The sequence below is a fragment of the Phocoena phocoena genome, chromosome 12 (genome assembly GCF_963924675.1).
Source record: "Phocoena phocoena chromosome 12, mPhoPho1.1, whole genome shotgun sequence".
NCBI classification, from domain to species: domain Eukaryota; kingdom Metazoa; phylum Chordata; class Mammalia; order Artiodactyla; family Phocoenidae; genus Phocoena; species Phocoena phocoena.
In genome coordinates this window covers 29397120-29416414 of record NC_089230.1, presented here as the reverse complement: position 1 = coordinate 29416414, position 19295 = coordinate 29397120, and the positions used below count along the sequence as shown (strand labels likewise).

General features: G+C 35.7%; 1 protein-coding gene across 2 annotated transcripts in view; it reads left to right on the top strand.

The window, feature by feature from the left end:
- Positions 1 to 390: 390 nt before the first annotated feature.
- The window catches only part of EYA4 (EYA transcriptional coactivator and phosphatase 4), a 59366-nt gene continuing 40461 nt past the window's right edge, over positions 391 to 19295 (top strand). The window contains exons 1-6 of one of the 2 annotated variants that reach the window (XM_065888851.1): positions 391 to 463; positions 4856 to 4922; positions 6151 to 6293; positions 6463 to 6585; positions 8302 to 8381; positions 12297 to 12480. In XM_065888851.1, coding sequence (XP_065744923.1) covers positions 6191 to 6293; positions 6463 to 6585; positions 8302 to 8381; positions 12297 to 12480 — 490 coding nt within the window. In that variant the 5' untranslated portion in view covers positions 391 to 463; positions 4856 to 4922; positions 6151 to 6190. Of the gene's footprint in view, positions 464 to 4855; positions 4923 to 6126; positions 6294 to 6462; positions 6586 to 8301; positions 8382 to 12296; positions 12481 to 19295 lie in introns of both variants that reach the window. The other variant, XM_065888850.1, reaches the window with a different exon arrangement.

Here is a 19295-nt window from a genome sequence, read left to right as displayed (position 1 = left end):
CTCTTTGTTACGATTTGGATTAAATGTGCTAAAGACTGACTGACGATTCCTTTCTTCTGCCTTTCGACTATAATACCAGAGTGTGCTTAGGTGATTTAAAAATGCAAATACACGTACTGCTGTTTCACTGTGTAAGGTTGACTGCCTTTATAAGCCAGGTTCGAGAAAACCAGCTTAGGCAGAAGATTTTTAGATTAAATCCTCTATAAATGCATGTCCATTTAGAAGCTAAATTAACAAAACTCTCCTCATCGACTTCCCAAGTTTTCTCTTGCATGCCATGGTAGCTAGAAAAGCCACTAGTCGTACAGTCAGCATCTTTGATATAAAGTTAGAAATAAAACTCACATGTACTTATTCTTCTACGTAGTGTCTCTCCTTGCAGTCAAAACAGAGCCTTTGAACAGCAGTGAAACCACAACCACGACTGGAGATGGAGCGCTTGACACTTTTACTGGGTCAGGTAAAGCCTTAAGCTCGTGTGTTGTTCTGTACGCATTGGGGTCCACCTCACCCTCCTGGTGAATAAGCGAGAATTGGATTTTTATAAATTCAGCAATAAATTCACTTTTTGGAAAACTCATTGTCATAAAATTATGCTTTTTTTAGAAATGATGTTTAGAATAGTTTTGCTGAATCTGCAGTTGACAGCAAAGCAATCCCCTGACTTTCTTATTAGAAATTAGCAGAACTGACTTCTTTCATAATTATTTTATACAGTGCTTAATTTAATTATTAGGCTGTAATTGTTAACTTTGTTCCTTCAACTTACCCATTTAAATGACATAAAAACTGCCTTCTCTCCAACATTCGAGATGTAAAACTATCCATTTGATTCTTTCTAAATAACCTTGTTTCCTCTCTGGGTTTTAAAAAAAAAAAACCTTCCTGTGTAAGCAGCTGAGTGACAGGTATTAAAGGTTAATGGGCTGCAGGAGAGCACATGCTGGTCGCATTAGAACCCAGCCTCGACTTTCGCTCAAATGCTTCAAAGAGAACAATAGCGTGTCTTTAAACATCAATCCTCTTTAAATATAAATACCTGATAACTCCCAGGTGGACAAAAGGACGGGCAATAAGTTGACTTAAAGATTTTTTTTCGTTACTATATTTCGTTTGGTTGATTATCTGGTGAAAGGACGTTTCTTTTTTTTAACCTGAGGAGGAATTTGTATAGCAGAAAGATGAACATTAAACCTAGAAAAGTATTTGTGATAATTAAATCTTGGTTCTGTTATTCTACTCTAATATATTTTATACTTATTCATGTTCTCATATACAAGGATTTTGTGTGGGTATGCTTCTCATGTAAAAAGAGCTGAGGTAAATCCTTGACTATAATGTCATTATAGCATATATTTGATTTTTATAGATACAGATGATCCCGTTTCATTGGTTCACACTGATTGGAAACAGCTGCCATGTATTCACTTAAATATTAGTACTCCAAACAGAAAGATATAATAATTTATACACTTTGTATAGAGAAGCATGTGTCCTAATTCACATCCTTTCTAGCAATTCTCTTGCCTCTTAGCAGATAAATAGACACCAACTTACCCTAGCATTTATATTACTTACCATAACTGTTGTAAACTTTCTGCAAAGTAAATGCATATATGAACACAGTTTTTAAGGATAGGAATGAAATTAAGTGATTGCTGATATACTTAAATAGTACACTACAAGTCAATGAAAGATGAATGAAAAAATTATGGGATGTTAGCTCCAGAAGGAATTTCAGAGATCTGTGATGATCCGTTTTATAGGCAAGAATATGGAGGCACAGAGAAGTTAAAGGTGGTTAAGGCCATACAGTCAAGGCCTCACAGGTGGTCACTGGTAAAAATGATTCTAGAATAATGTCCTGGTCAGTCCAACAATCTTTTCTTTAATACCCCACTGGAAAATATAAAGATGGAAAAAGAAACAGGTGTGAACTGTCAAGCTGTCTGGAATTTACTCATATTATATTTACAAATAGTTTCCCAGTTTTCTTTTAAGAATTATCTAGGGCTATGCTGTCCAGAAAAGTAGCCACTGGCCATATGTGGCTATTTAAGTGTAAATTAAACACTATTTGGTAAAGCAAAAATTTTTTATCTAGTCACATTAATTACATTTTAAGTGTTTAATAGTTGTATGTGGGTTTTTTTAGTGGCTACCATAATGGACAACTCAGATATAGAACATTTCCGACGCCATGGACCAAGTTCAATTAGACAGAGTGCTTTAGGTCAGGGATTCTCAACAGCACCACTATTAAAAACTTGGCTAATTTTTTTAGTGTGGGAGAGCTGTCCTCTGCACTGTAAGGTGTTTAGCAGCATTCCTGGCATCTATCCCAAGTTAACAGTAGCTTTCCTAAGTTGTGCCAACCAAAGAAGTCTTCTAGCATTTTAACTGTTCCCTGGCAGGCAAAATTTCCACCCATCCCCCAACTTCGTCTCCCACCTCTCATCCCATTGAGAGTCACTAATCTAAGGTGTTACAGTAATACCGGTAAAACCTTAAAACTGCTTGACACCACCCTATGAGAATCTGATAATATTCATTAAAATGTGTTTTAATTAATTTTCAGGACATTTTGAAGACAAGCACTTTTGCTAACTTTTGTATGCAGAAATGATGGAGTATAATGAGTTGAGTGCTTTGCATACATCTCTTGATTAATTAAATGACAATGGGGAATAAAAGGAAGGTCTCCTAAATTTGTACATGGGATTCCAGAAATCATACTGGAAAGATTAGGCTGCTCTGTGTAGGAACAGTCTTTACTTTGATCAGCGTAATCTCAGCTCACTTTAATCCAATTTTGTTGTTGTTTTCAATTGTCTGCAGATTTATTAGTTAGAATAAAATATATACAGCTTCGTTAAGAAGCATAAACTTTCTACGTTTTATGTAAACATAGTTTTCTGAGTCAAAGGTTTTGTTTTCTACCTAGAAAATGAACATATGGACATTAATATGAAATTTTAAAGGTTGAGCCTTTATACTGTTATGGGTACATTATTCTAATGGTATCTAGATTCATTCATTAGAGGGAAGAAGCATCCTATATATTCAGATTTGTGTTCATATATGTGAAGCTTTTTTTCTGAAATAATTTTGTTCTTTGGCTAATTCAATAAAAGCTGCAGTTTCTTTTTATTATTTGATGTTTCTTTAGAAAAGCCTTGTGTTTCACAGTCTTGAGAATAACTGATTAGTGTAGTCTGAGTCTTGAGTGTACCACGATGAAGTTTTACAAATGAAACAAAAAATGTGGAACTGAGCCTTGCTTAAGTATATTTCTGCTAAATAGAGTATAATTATTGTGAATCAATGAATCAGACTGAATTTCCTGTGCAGTACACTGTTGCTATTATGTAGCCCATAGTGTGAGAGAAAAGGCCTGTTCTCATTGAATTGATTTGAAAGTTTTAAACATTCTTTATGTTTTTAATAAATAAGTAGAAAATTAATGGTTCAGTGGTCCATGTGTTTTCAAATATACATAGCAAATTCACTTAAATTTGGTTGCTGAAAATATTTAGAACATAACACCTCTAATCATATTCAGTGATTGTCAAAATTGATTCATAATATTCTTGAAAATATACTCTCTGTATTATTGCTATGAAAACTATAATATACTCTCCGTACTCAGAGCTTACAGTCTAAATAACATTTTAAATACATTAAATTCTATGTGTTTATGAAGCAATAGATCACAAGGGTACTTAATAGCATTTGGATATAGAAATATATCATGTTTCATAAAATAGTTAGCAACCTAAGCCTATTTGTCACTTTTACAATTCTAAAAGTTTAGCTCCAGAATTATTATGAACAACTTAGAAAAGACATAGTACTTTGAAGTATAACTATGATTGATTAGACTAAACTAATTCCAGCACTGCATTGTATACTACTTTAATCTTTTTGAAAAGTGAATGAACAGCAGATGGCCTAATAAAGACACTCTGTGTGCTTGCCCAGTATGGATTGGCTCTGAAGGGACTGCCTTAACACTTTAGGGTCCATATATTTGCAGTACATCTGTCTTAGTCAAGGCAGATGGTTAAAGGAAAGAGAAACTTCCAAACTTTTGGATACATTCCAGTTTGGGACTGCATGTTTGGCTGAAATGTTAATAGGACCTGATTTTCACCTTTAAGTTCTTCTCAAAAAAGTACAATCTCTGATAGTTCAAAATATATTTATAAATATGATTGCTGCTGCTTCTTGCAGTTAGGTGTTTTTTTTTTAATGTTGCATTATCACCCATGCTTTCTGTGTATATTCCAATTATTATTAGAATTATTTGGACCCTGCATTTTTAACTACTCATTGGATTGGCAAAATGAAAGGAAAGAGAAAACGATATCATTTTACAACTTGAAAATGAAGGTTGAAGCATCATATTTTTCTTAATTTTTATTATATTTCTAATAGAATAAATACACAGGAAGAGCAATATATTTGGAATTTAAACATAAAGTCTGCAAATTAAAAAATTTACCTTTAATCATGAAAGCTTAATTACCTATAGTCAAGGATATCTATTCATAGCATATTAATACGTCAGAGCATGCTACGGATTTAAGGAAATGGAGGAATGATGAAGGGGAATGATTTGTGAAAAAAGTTTGTGTCATGCTCCTAACACATATGTGAAACAGTTTAATTAGAAGAAAATGTTTAGGCATCTGTTTCTGTCTAGAAAATGAATGAATTTTCTGTTTAGAAAATGAATGAATTTTTGGAAACATATCTCTAACATAGTCATTTCTTGAAATAAGTTTTGCACACTCCAGTGAAATATATTTATAAAGCAACCTTTTTTTGCACTGGTTTTTGTGTCTTACAGTAATAACAAGTAGTGGCTATAGCCCCAGATCAGCGCATCAATATTCCCCACAGCTGTATCCTTCCAAGTAAGTGGTCAGTAGTCTTTCAGATTTGTTAGAATGATTTTCCAGCATTATCTTGATTAATCATGTTTATACAATATAACAACTTTAAATCAGGATATATTTATGTATATAAATGTTATAGATAGGCAGTTGAATTGATAGATACTTGGATAGATTCATTGGATAGATTAGACATTAGGTAAATACCCTTCACAAGTCTAGGAATACCCTCACTTATATCTAGACAATTGCTTTAATTCTGGATATTTATATACTTTGAGGAAAGCATCAAGCTCAAACCGGAATACACAGATTTTTTAATGAAAATTCAAAAATGCTGACTAGTTTAAAGAAAATCTAAAAAGATTACATTTTATTCAAACATCAACACTTCATAATTTGCTCCATCACTGCAATATTTTTATTGGATTTCAAGTTCTAATAAACATTTTTGAAAAATATACACTATTGCTTTTATGACTAATATAGTCAACTTTCTGAGCACAGTGGTAGAAATTTCAAGTTTAACTACATTGGGTGTATCTGAATTTGGTTGCCATCAGCCAGATGTGTCAAGATTTTGGATTCCTCCTGATCATGTACATTTAAAAGTTATTTTCCACAGCAGCTAGAGTGTTTATCCTTAAGTATAGGCTAGAGATTGGATATCCATTTTGGGAACATTCCATAAGATGTGGCACGATGAAGGGAATGGCATTCCATTTCTTTTCGGGAAGCTGCCTACTTTTTCATTTTTTTAAAATTTTATTTATTTTTTAAGATTTTTAGTTCTCTGTAGAGAATTTTTGGTAGGGCCTTTAATGACTTTTGTAGTCATTACATAGCATTGGGTCATGCATGGTAACAGGAAATATACTCGTGAGTGTACTAATTAACTGGCCTGGGCTTTACTTTCCTCATCTACATATCAGTTGGAATACTATTTCGAATGTAAGCAGTATAGACCTGGAAGAGACTTTAGGTGTGATATCTAAACCAAAGTTTTCTTTTCACAGGTGAGGTGTAGACTTAGCAAGTTTAAATTATTTGTCCAAGGTAACTAGACTGGTTTGTAGCAGAGCCTGGGCTCCTGACATTCAGACTCTTGTCCTTTTCCACATTGTTAAAATGATATTATGGATAAAGAAGAGGATTACTTCCGGGCTATTATCAGGTTTCACTGATCTAAGCTGTCTGAATTAATATGCAGTCTTTGTTGCCACAGTAATGCTATTTTTCTGATATTTAGGCCCTATCCACACATTCTTTCTACACCAGCAGCTCAAACAATGTCTGCCTATGCAGGCCAGACTCAGTATTCGGGGATGCAGCAGCCAGCCGTCTACACAGCGTACTCACAGACAGGACAGCCCTATAGCCTGCCCACTTACGGTATTTCACATCTTCTCTCTTCTTCTTTGGTTATAAGCACGTAATCCTGCTGGCTAGTAGTTGTATAGTCTAATATATTGATATGTTACAACTCAGAAGTAAGATCACTTTACTAATGAAATGGGTTGCACATGCGTTTTCCAAACAGATCTGGGCGTGATGTTACCAGGCATCAAGACAGAGGGCGGACTCTCACAAACTCAGTCACCGTTACAGAGTGGGTGCCTCAGTTACAGCCCAGGGTTTTCTACCCCGCAGCCAGGCCAGACACCTTATTCTTACCAGATGCCAGGTAAGTACCACACAGGAAACATGTTATGTGAGAAAGAATTCTTTGAATGAGACTCCTTGGCTTCAGACTAGGAATATGAAGTCAGGAGGACAGTTTTAAATCTTACCACTGCTCACACGACGTCATCAGAAAAGACAAGTAACTAGGAAGAAACATGATGAAAAGAGTTCAGTATACATCAAGAAACATGACCCATATCAAAGTTAAATATTTAAGTTTAAGTTGCATAAAATTGGCAGGAAACTAAGTCTAAGCAAAGCAACCTCCAGGCCAGTCGCCACACCAGTCACGTGTTTGCCATCTATTTAAGTGATTTCAAAGATTCACGACAAAACCCAGTATTTTCTTGTCAGGATTCCTTACATACGTAATGCTTTTTTGATTAAATTTAAAATTGAATTAGCACTTCTCTAAGTCCCATTTATTGTTGAATAATTGAAGATTTTTTTTGTTCATTTCTAAAATCTCTCCCCTGTTAATACTATATTTCTTGAAGAGGAATAATTAGATAATTTGTACCTCCACCTTAAAAATTTTTTCTCCATGTACAATCATTATTTAATTTTTCTTTTTGTTTTTGTCTCCAATTAAAAATTATTTTTGAACATTGTGTAGTAGTTGCAGAAAATATTTTAGTGACATACTAAAAACATTAAAAGGTTATTTCCTATCTGTCATTTTTTTCTATATGGTTAGTCATAGTTTGGGGGCTATATTAACATTATTTGAACCAACTGATATTGCCATTTTAGTTGACTGACTAAAGTGAAATAATCACTTAGACCTTTTTGGCTGAAACGACAGGTCTCTTTTTTCCTTATAACGTCGGTAGATATATCTATGCATACATGCCTCAACCACAGTAAGCCACTGTGGGAAATGCCATAGAGACGTATCCATTTATTCCCCAGAATACTTTCATATCGGATATTCCAGGCCATGTCAGTTTGTGTCGATTACCTAATACTATTGCTATTCAAGACACACTGATAAAACAAGTAATCAGCTGCCTCAGTAGTCTTTTATTTTATTCCTTAACAAGTACATTCCATGAGAACATTTTTTTTTGGAATCTGTAAATTGATAGTTCACTTGTTTTTGCTCTAATTTTAAAAATAATTAAATAACTTTCAGACCTTGTCGTAAAATTTTAGAAGGTCGTCAAACCTTAGGTGATTGCAGTATAAACAGTTCTGCCTTGGGTCTGAGCCCTAGCTCACAGCTTTTTTTGTTCTAAAGAAAGGACATAGAGGAACAGAAAGATGGGGAGCTGGAAGCATGAACTCTAAATGGATTCCATGTGTTTATTTCCTAAGCTAGCCCCAGCCAAATGTTTGAACTTGAGTAGTTTTTGTATGTATATGCAGTTGATATGACCACTGGAAAGTTCCAGTAGTTTCCTGGAAGTAGTCTCAGTATGGATAATATCTTATTCTTTGGGTACTTCTGTATGTGTAGGCATTGACCCTTGAAGGTTAGCCAAGTCCTTGGTAAGACTGTTCCCACAAGCTCCTGTTTACCTCTATAGACTTCTAAAGAAAACACTTTACCTGTTGTCACAAGACACAGCTAAGGACATTTTCCTTAGAAATCTCTCAATTTTCAATCTCACTGCCTCAACAACAAAATTTAATATATATTTCATTGAATTCTGTGAAATATTTTTAATATTTTTCAAGAAATATTTTTTAAATGCAATTTGTTCTTTACCTCTAGGTTCTAGCTTTGCACCGTCATCTACTATTTATGCAAATAATTCAGTTTCCAATTCAACGAATTTCAGTGGTTCACAACAGGTATAGTAGCTTTTTATGTGTATGCTTTTATATATATTTCAGATTTTTGAAGAATAGTATCAGGTTAGTAAGGTTTATGTATTTAAAATTAAGATGGCATTTCAGGGTAGTAAAAATGAGCCGTCTGGAATTCTTTGGATTTGTGTAATTCTGGATGTTTCAGTTTTCCTGATTGCTAAAGTTTTGCCCTTTAAACATTTAAGCCATGATTGTTTTAGTCATTTGACAGGAAATTACAGAATCTATTGCATATTTTCCTATTATTTTAAGCTATACTAAACATAATTTTATTTTTTCTTGATAAAACAGTTATTATGAAAATTCATAGGTTGAACTATAATCAATAATCAGATTATAATGTAGACTATAAAACACTCTTGGTCCAAAGCCAAATCATTTGTTCCTAAACAAAATGCCTCTCAAACTACTATTGGCTTTTATTTTTTAGTTCTACGATTTTTTTTTTGATAACTGTTAAATTCCTACTGCCCTGACAGCTGTAATTTTTTGCTTTTGTCACCCACTACACTTGTTCCTAGAATTCCTTAGTCCTCATAGTGATGTTTGCTTAATATTTTTGTGTGTTTTGAAACCTGCGATTGTTTTTAGAATCGTGTTAGAATTATGTGTGGAACAAGCGTGGATGTGCCTGAATGAGTGAGTTAACATGGAACGACATGAATTTGTGATATATTCAGAAAGTTTTGTCCCTATTTCCTGCTTCTCAGTCATGTTCAGAGTAGCTGAGGTAGAAGGGTAGCTGATTTCATGGGTAAGCAATACACTAACATAATCGCTGGACTTCTGTACATTCTAAAATATGTTACTGCATAAGTGTTTGCTCTTTGGATTTACTGAAGGAATTATATGAATTGCCTTCTCCTGTCAATTTTTCTTAAGGTAACAAGAGGCAAAGAGGAAAATCTGATGATTAAACACTGGAATAATGATATTTTTGACAGGATTAAACTGTATAGTTTGGCATTAGTTTGAAAAATGGTTTCTTAAAACAGTAAACATCAAAGTCAGTATGCATATTTTATTATAAAAAATTGAGAAATTTTGATAATCCAGGTAGCTTAATTTCACTTGCTCATTTATTAATACACCAAACATTTATTGAGCACCTGTTACCCATTAGATTTTTCGACTGTGCATTGGAGATTCGAAGTCGGTGTTCCCTGCTCTCTGGAAGGATACAATCCTCCTGAAGACACAGACATGAAAATAGTATGGACAGGGAGTGGAATGTTTGGAATATAATAATAGAAATATACACTAGTCAGAGTGGTAGCATAAGGGGAAGACTGCTTTGTTCTTTGTTGGGAGGATTAAAAAAAATGATTAATAAGGAGAAGACAATTTATTGACAAACAGTTTTATATCACAAAATACATCCAGTACTAGCAGTATATTTAATTCAGTGGCCTCAATATAATATGTAATCTGTATTTTGGACCATGGTCTGAAGACTAATTGATTCTTTTAGCAAATACTCACTGAGTGCCTGTTAGATATTAGGAACTGGTCTGTATCCTGGGGAGCTGAAGGTAGGAGCAGCGTGAATGGAACCTGTTTCTTGCTTTAGGGAGCTTTCTGTCTACTGAGAAAAGCAGACAATAAACCAGTAAACACCTGAGTAAATATAGAATTGGAAAGCATGAAGGGAGAGAACAGGGTCCTATTAAAAATATCATGAGGGGCTTCCCTGGTGGCGCAGTGGTTGAGAGTCCGCCTGCCGATGCAGGGGACACGGGTTCATGACCCGGTCCGGGAAGATCCCACATACTGCGGAGCAGCTGGGCCCGTGAGCCATGGCCGCTGAGCCTGTGCGTCCAGAGCCTGTGCTCCGCAACGGGAGAGGCCACAGCAGTGAGAGGCCCACGTACCACAAAAAAAAAAAAAAAAAAAAATATCATGAGAAGGCTAATTTTGAGTAAGGGGGATTTTGTGGAAGGCTTCTCCATGGAAATGACATTTAGGCCAAGTCTTCCAAAAGTTAGGTGAAGACTGAGGGCAAGGGTGTTCAGGCATAGAAAGCAGCATGTATCACATCCCTGAGGGGTGAAAATCTTGGGGTGTCAGTGAACTCAAAGAAGGCTGGAGCTTAGTTTGCACCTGAGGGGCATGTGGGGAAACATCCATTTATGGAGGCCTGCTAATCCATTATGCGGCCTGCTAATGTAGGGCCCTGTGGCTTATAATAAGGAACTTCAATTCTATTCCAAGCCCAAAGGGAAGCTATTAAAGAATTTTTTAGCAGGAGAATAACATCATGTAATTTGTTTTTGAAAAATATTACTCTGGCTTCAGAGACTTTGGAAAAAGACAAAAATGGAAATGAGGAGAGCAGTTAGGAAACTGGTACATTGGCTACAGCAGGCAGTGAAGGTAGCTTGGACAAGGTGATAAGAGTGGAGATGAAGAGTAGGGGGAATCTTTGAGATATACTTGAGTGCAAAAGGACACTATAATCACTGGAAGCTGGTAGACTGGACCTTTCCAGTGAGTAACTTCATCTTCCTCTCCGGGCACTGGCAGCCCAGTGGAGAGCTTCCCACACAGATAGATGCTGGAGTCAGTCTCTCTGGCTTCCAGTTTGAGCCCTGAAACTTGCTGTCTGACTTTGGGCAAATCACTTTAAACATTCTGTGCCTTTATCCCTTTACTTCAGTGTAAAATAGAGATAGTAATAATACTGCATAGGACGTTGTGAGATTTCAATGAGTAAATCTACTAAAGGCCCTAGAGGAGTGCGTGACACAAAGTAAGCACTGTGTTAATATTTGTGATCCATGTTTTACTCTGAGAAAAATACGTTACTAGGAATTTTGTCCAAATACTGCCAAGAGTTTTCTGTTTTTTTGTTTGTTTGTTTGTTTTGTTTTTGACTCTCAGGTAATAGTGGGGAACATCAGATCCTGAAATTAACAGACAAATAGAATTTTCATTTTCTGCCATACTGCTTAACCCTTTCTGATGATTATACATATATTTACGAACGCAGAGAATTTCCTCTTTTGGAAACCACATCAACCATGGATCTTTGTTTCCCTTGGAAACGTGCATTAGGGAATCTTCATCCTGACCAAGGATTTGTCATCACTGATAACAATTTGGGCTAAAACATGTCAGATATATTAAACACCAACTATTGCAACAAATACTTATTCCTTATCTTAATATGTAAAAGGATTTTGAAGGATTATTTACATCATTTTAAGATTATTTTAAAATTTTTAAATAAAAAGCAGGTGAAAGGAATTGACCCAATGGCTTTCTTTTTTCTCTAACAAATGATGCAAACTAAATATATGAAAGCCTCACGAAGGACTTTAGGTCAAGGCCTCAGGTGGCATGTAGCCTGTGAGAAACTGGGTAAGAATATCTTTTATTCATTTTCTTTTCTCTACTGTTTACCTCCTGCCAAGAAAACAAAATTATCAAGAGTAGCCTAAAAAGGGAACAAAAATCACAATAATGCAGCCCAAGGTCTGTATGGAAGCGGGGAGAGGGGCACACCTCCTCCTTGCTGGTGATATTAGAAGATGAGAATGAATGCTGTGAATACGAACACCTCCTTCTCTCCTCTTCAAGTGCATGAGACCCGAGGATGTCCATCCCTGGAAATGTAATTCTGGGGGGAAAGTGATGCATATACAACCTTTAAACAGATTAAAATTTGTGTACTGGACCTGGTTTGCAAGACCCGCAAGGTATTTCATTACTATGTGCGTGTAGGAGATGCCCACAGAATGGTCTCTGCTTATTAGGATCACCTCAAAGCTGGGGACTCCAGAACCAGTGGAGCCAGATACTAATCTTTCCATTGCCATTGTGATTGCTTTTCTTTGGAGTATACTAGAGGGTAATCTGTCTTTCAAACACACACACACATGTCAATTATTATTTCAGGATTATCCATCCTACACAGCCTTTGGCCAAAACCAGTATGCACAGTATTACTCTGCGTCAACATATGGAGCATATATGACATCAAATAACACAGCTGATGGCACGTCCTCCTCGACCTCAACCTACCAGTTGCAGGAATCTCTCACAGGACTGACTAGCCAACCAGGTACAGATCTTCATCCAGGTGAAATACTTTTTATATGTTTTGCTGTATCTAATAATATGGAGAAAATGGGCATTTTAAAAACAAGGCTGAAAGCTTCCAGATAATTATGCTGATGTTTAATCTGTGCTAGTACCACTGATTTAGGTGAGGCTTTTCTGGCATTCCAGAAACCTTTCTTTTAGGTGTGGGATAGTTAGGAGATTTTAATATCAAATGACAGAATACATATGAATATGGAGATAAAAGGTAAGTGGATCTTTTACCAGACTAATTATTTCATGGAGATCTTGACAACATAGAAAAGTTGTAATATTATCTTCTTTGGGTAAAACTGATAATATTTCCTTTATGCTTGAGAAACTGTATAACTTTTTCACCTTACGAGTCATCAGTAGCCCCAGCCAGTGAACATTTCCCACATTCCTAGGATTTTTAGAATCATTGGTAGGTAGTTTAATATCTTTGTCTGATCAACACATATTTAAAATCCATCATAGTCTTCATTGCCAGAAGCTTGTCTGTATTCTTATTAGAATTGTATTTGCTGACACATATTTAACACAGCTGAAGAACTTGAAGTGAAAAGCAAGTTTAATAGAGATTCATTGTAACCCCAATCAAAATTCCAGCAGGATCTTTCGGAGGAATTATCAAGATGATTCTAAAATTACAAGGAAAGACAAAGGAACTAGAATAGCCGAATAATTTTGAAAAATAAGAAAAAAGTTTGAGGACTCACATTGCCTGATTTCAAAATTTATAAGATATAATAATCAAGAATGTTTGGTATTGGAAAAAATATTAGATACATAGAGCAATGGAATAGAATAAAGAGTCCAGAAGTATATATATTTCTGGATATATTTTGTATATGTTGTATATAATATATACAACATATACAATGATACAACATATACTAAAAGTTTGGTTTTTGACAAAGGTGCAAAGGCAATTAGAGAGAATGAATAGTTTTTCAGAAAATGGTGCTGGAACACTGACACCCATATGCAAAACAAAACAAAACAAAACATAAAACAGAACCTTGACTTGTAACTCATACCATATACAAAACATGTTAAAACTAAAACTTCTAGAAGAAAACATGGAGAAACTCTTTGTGGCCTTGGGTTACATAAAAATTTAATAGATATCACGCTAAAAACACAATCCATAAAAGAAAAGAAAAGCTAAATTAGACTTCATAAAACAAAGAACTTCTGCTCTTCAAAAGACACCATCACAAGAGTAGAAAGACACGCCGCAGATTGGGAAAAAATACTTGCAAAACACATATCTGATAAAGCACTTGTATCCAGAATATATAAAGAACTATCAAAACTCAATAAGAAAATCAAAGTTAAGAGTGGTATTTTTGTAAATACCATTTAGTATGTTCAAGAATATTTTTCTGACTTCCAGTTATTTGCAAGATCCAAACTCATCTCTGCTTCTTTTTTGTCCTGCTTTGGAAGGGCAAGAAAATAGGGACACATGGTCACAATACTGTAAATTCTTTCTAACTGGACCAGTGGTTCCAAGAAGACAAAAAGCCCATTAAACAATTATTCATTGAGTGCCTGTTAGGTACCAGGCGCTGCTGGTATTTCAGCAGTGAATATGCTCTCTGCATACATTTAGCTTCATTTAGCTTCCATTTAACAAGCAAGACAAGATCAAGCAAATAATTAAAATAGTATGAATGTTGAGAAAAGGAAAATGCTAGATAACGTGGGGAATATTAACGAGAAAACTAATTTGAACATGAAGAAGTGGCAATGAAACATACTTTTGCGATACACGGGCCCCTCACTGTTGTGGCCTCTCCTGTTGCGGAGCACAGACTCCAGACGCGCAGGCTCAGCGGCCATGGCTCACGGGTCCAGCTGCTCTGCGGCACGTGGGATCCTCCCGGACCGGGGCACGAACCTGCGTCCCCGACATCGGCAGGCGGACTCTCAACCACTGCGCCACCAGGGAAGCCCGACAATGAAACATACTTTAAGCGACAGAGAAAATGCAATTATATTCATGAAATGGCAACATTCTTTCTTTTTGGTTCACTGTTATATATGGGGTGAATAAACAACAAGGTCCTACTGTATAGCACAGGGAACTATATTCAATATCCTGTGATAAACCATAATGGAAGAGAATATTTAAAAAAAAGAATCTCAAAATATTGTCTCTAATCTAACTATGGACCGAAGGGAAAATTGTTAATAGGTGTACTAGACTTTGATGCCCCTACTACCAGTTTCTTTCCCCTTATCTTCCTTTTAGACCCTCCCTCCTGTAAACACACAGCCCCTTTGAACCTCTAGTCCTCATTTCCTCTTTTTAGTCGTTCCACCTAACCTCCCCGTCTCTTAGCAGCCATATCTTATGTAGGGCCAGGATGAAGGGAAGGCAAGAGTTGCCTGGGGTGCAGAATGTAAGGGGGCGTTCATTCTCACAGCCCTTAAATTTTACACCCCTTGGCACACTACCTGCCTTAACTTCCGCCCAGCCTAAATCCCATGTTCCAATTCTGTCCTGATCCTCTTTGAGTAAACACTTACATTTCATTAAGAATCTTAATTTAAAGAATGAGTGATTTCAGAATCCTTGCTTACAAGTGGTGGAAGCACTTTAGGTGGGGAGATATTTGATGTTCTCGTCACACTGCGAAAGGTGTTTCTCACTGGTGAATGCACGGGGAAAACAAAGTAGAATGACTGTGTTCAGAAGCAAAACCACAGACTAAATATTTGATCATCGAGATATCAGAGACCGAGTGACAGGACTGGCAAAGTGTTTTGGAATTTACTAGAATTGAGCTACCAGGAATGAAAACCATTCAAATACCCCAAAATGGTTTATGCTGCATAGAACTTTGGGTGGAAGATTGGTTTTAATCTAATTTCAGTATGACCACGAGAGTTTCTATGCACGAAAGACACAGATGGGTACTCTCTATTAGCTAAAGAACAATAACTTTCAGAATAGCTATTTTATTTACATTAAAAATACTAAACGCAGACATGTAGATATTCTGAGTATGTGACTTTGAATGTAACACATTCATATGTGACATTCTCATATTCAGTATCAGAATGCTGCAATTTCTTCAGCTTTCCACTGGTTGCTAATACCAACGAATACAGTTTGACATAATTGTCAGATCTTACGAGACTTTCCATTGAATTTAAAGAAGAAATTATTTCTACTTGTACCCATATCGTTCTCTCAACCAAAATCATAACGATACACGTGTCTAGATCTTTAAGGAACTCTGTGACCTCAGACCTTCAGTCAAGATAGTTTTAAGTTTGATTTTGCCTTTGCAGGTCTGGCATGCATCCAAAAAGTAAACAAGTTCATAACTACGGGATTTTTCTTTATTATTGATGAAATTTGAGGTATTTTGTTTAAGGGTATAAAGAGTATTTTCCACTGACTGGCTCTGCGTTTGGACTTAAAGCAGAGACCTAACAGTTAAATCCACAGTTTGTCATAAATCATTCACTGTTGACTTCTCCCGTGTTTAAAATGGAAACATACTTTATGTTCTATAAGAGACAGCTGGTTGCTCTGATTTAGCGATAAACCTAATGAAATAAAGTTGATTCTAAATATCCAAAACTTAGAAGGTGCAGTTATTCATTACGGTACTGATTAAAAGATAATTATTCAGTCATGTATAGTGTTAGCCCAGGAAAAAGCCTAGGGCAATGGGTAATGACTGATGTTATTTGGAAATTACAAATAGCATTCAGTCATTTATTTTACCTTATTAGGTAATTTGACAATGTATTTAAAGAAACATCACCATGCTGATTAACAACAGATATTTTAGTTCATTATCTTTGAAAAGATCTTTCTTTGCCTTTAACATAAAGGTTATCTTAGGTATATTATATTTTTGATTCGCATTCCGAGTGTTTGATGACTGATAGCACATTAAGCTTAGTGATATTTTTATAGCTCCTTTTTAAAATTTTAAACATCTTTAAAATTAAATATAACTAGCAATTTGTAACAGCATTCTGTAGTCTGAGACCTTGGCAAACATCTCAGATACATTAGCTAATTAAACTTTACAAGTGTTGCAGAAAAGTAAAGGATATGGTAAGATCACTCTTTGAAAAGAAGCCAGTTTCTTAGGCAGAACTCAGTAGACTTTCTAGGCCTCATGGCATTTCACATAAGGACAGGAAGGAAAGCAAAGTACTAATTCATTTCATTGAAGGAACAAGAGGACTTAAACGGAAAGGACTGACCACATTTAACTTCTCTGCCAATTTGCATTTTCCCTACCTGCACCATTACTGTACCCTAGTGCAGTTACCTGAGTGAAATTGACAGAGGCACTGGAATTAACAGCTTTCTCCTTTTAGAAACAAATGTCAACAAATGTTTAATGACCAGTTGAGCTCAAGTTCCTGATTTTGCCCTTTATCAGAAGAAAGGCTAGAACCTTCACAAGATATGGAGGTCAGTTCATTTCCATCTGGGTGGTGGCTGTAGGAGCCCAAATACAGCACATGGCCTCTTAAGGACCTGCTCTTTTACTCTGATGTTCTTCAGATGAATTCCTTGGCCCTCACTCTCACAGAAATTGTGTAAAGTCTGTGTAACTCTTTTGATTAGTAGAAACAGATATACATTTGACCTTTTTGTAACCTGGACAGACTGGTGCTATTTGGCAGAGGAAGTATTACCTAGTGGTTAAAGTGGGAGTTCTGGAACCATATCAACATTTCACATACAGGCTATTTCATCTTGGTTAGTTAATTGAGTCCCCCATGTCTCCAGTTCTCCCATTATTAAAAGAGGCTAATAAAGGAACAAATTCACTGGGTAGAAGTGAAGTTTAAGTCATATATATATGTGTGTGTGTGTGTGTGTGTGTGTGTGTGTGTGTGTGTGTGTGTAAAGAACGTTTCACAGTAAAGAGCTCTGACAAATCATTAAGAAAAAGATAACCCAATTTTTTAAAATTAGTCAAAGATTTAAAGTTACTTCATAAAAAGTAGATACCAAGTGAGTAAGAAACAAAGTATTCTACATCATTACTCATCAAGAAAATGCTAATTAAAACTACAATAAGATACTACCAACCCCTACAATCGCTAATATAAAAAAGACTAGCAATACCAAGTATTGGTGAGGATGTAGAGCAACTAGAACTCTCATTGCTAGTAAGAGAGTAAATTAATACAACAGCTTTGGAAAAGAGTGTTCAGTGTCTACTGAAGGTAAACATATGCCTTCCATTTGACCCAGCACTCCCTCTGCCAGGTGTATACATATAGGCATATGCTTAGTATATACATATAGGGATATGCTAGGAAGGAGAGCTTATGCCCACAGATATAAACAAGAATGTTTATAACAGCTTTATTCATAGTTGCCTAAAACTACAAATAATCCAAATGTTCATCAACAGAATGTATAAAGCATAGTATACATATGTCATGAAGTTCCAGCCATATCAAGGAAAAAACTAACAACTGCTCCAAGCTACAATGTGGGTGGATCTCAGACATAATGAGCAGTGACTCTAGCCAAACACATATTCCAATAAGCTTATTGAGACCCAGACACTTCCTATGACCAGTCTTTTCCCTTCCTCCTTCTACTCTTTTCACTCCCTCGTTGTGATAGCTGCTGACTTCCAATTCATTCGAGTAGCTGAGTTGTTCCTGCCAAACCCCGTCTTTATGGATGCAGTCAACAGTCAACCACCCATTACTGAGCACAGTAACTTTGGGATTTTGCAAGATTTTGTCTATTCACCTCTTGCACTGTGGCAAGAACAAAGCTGCCTGATGAAAGTTAACTCCTGAAAATTGATCTATCATGGATAGAAAGATAGGTCTTAGGGAATGTCGACCAAAAAAATCTTATAAGCTTAATAAATGTGTGTTAATTTGAATCAATCTTTTATCTGAAAAAGAACATTTGATTGGCAGGACCTAGTAACCTTAGAAAAATTCTGTTTTATAAAAATAATTGAAAACAGAAAACATTTTGTGTGATATTTTTAAAAAGTAGATGTGTGTTTAAATACCCAAATCCCCATCTAACGCCTATACACGTAAGCTGAAACCTGATTTACTATGACATAGGGCTATATTCAGCATCGTAACTAAAGATCCTTTTATTATGCTTTCTACTCTCATGCATTCGATAGCAGAAACCCATGCAATGAACTGTGCTAGCAATGTTTTAAGAGCAAATAATATTTGGAACACAGACATTTTTTTGATGCTGTCCTGACATGCACAGATGTTTCCCAAAGAAAACATTTGACCGTTAGAAATTATTAGAGGTTAGCTATGTAAACACTGTTTACCTAAAACATCTCAGAAAAAATGTTACCTAAGTGTGATCTAGTTTGTTCAGATGTGTTTATTTAGATTAATAACTGCTTGGCTGTCCTCATAATTATTTTACTTTAATTTTTATGATAAAGCATGAGAGTCATAACATCTTTACTTTTAAAAATTGTGTAACTTTAATATAGTTTGCCATTGGACTCTCCTAGACATTTTAACATTATGCATATGATTTCAATTAAACATGAATCAGATTTATCTCAGTAATACAAAAAGATAGCTGCTATTAACCAGGCTTTAGTATACAAAGAAACTGAGATTCAGAGAGACTGAGTAAAATGCTTGAGGTCATATAGTAAGTCCAACTCTTGTTACTTGTGAAGTGTTACTGCACCTCACTGTCGCCTTGGTGGATTTATCTTAACACCCTCTCCTACAGACTTGCCACTGCTCTGTACTCTCCACCTCATAAGATCCTGCATCACTAGCTTTAGACGTGTCGGACTTTTGGGT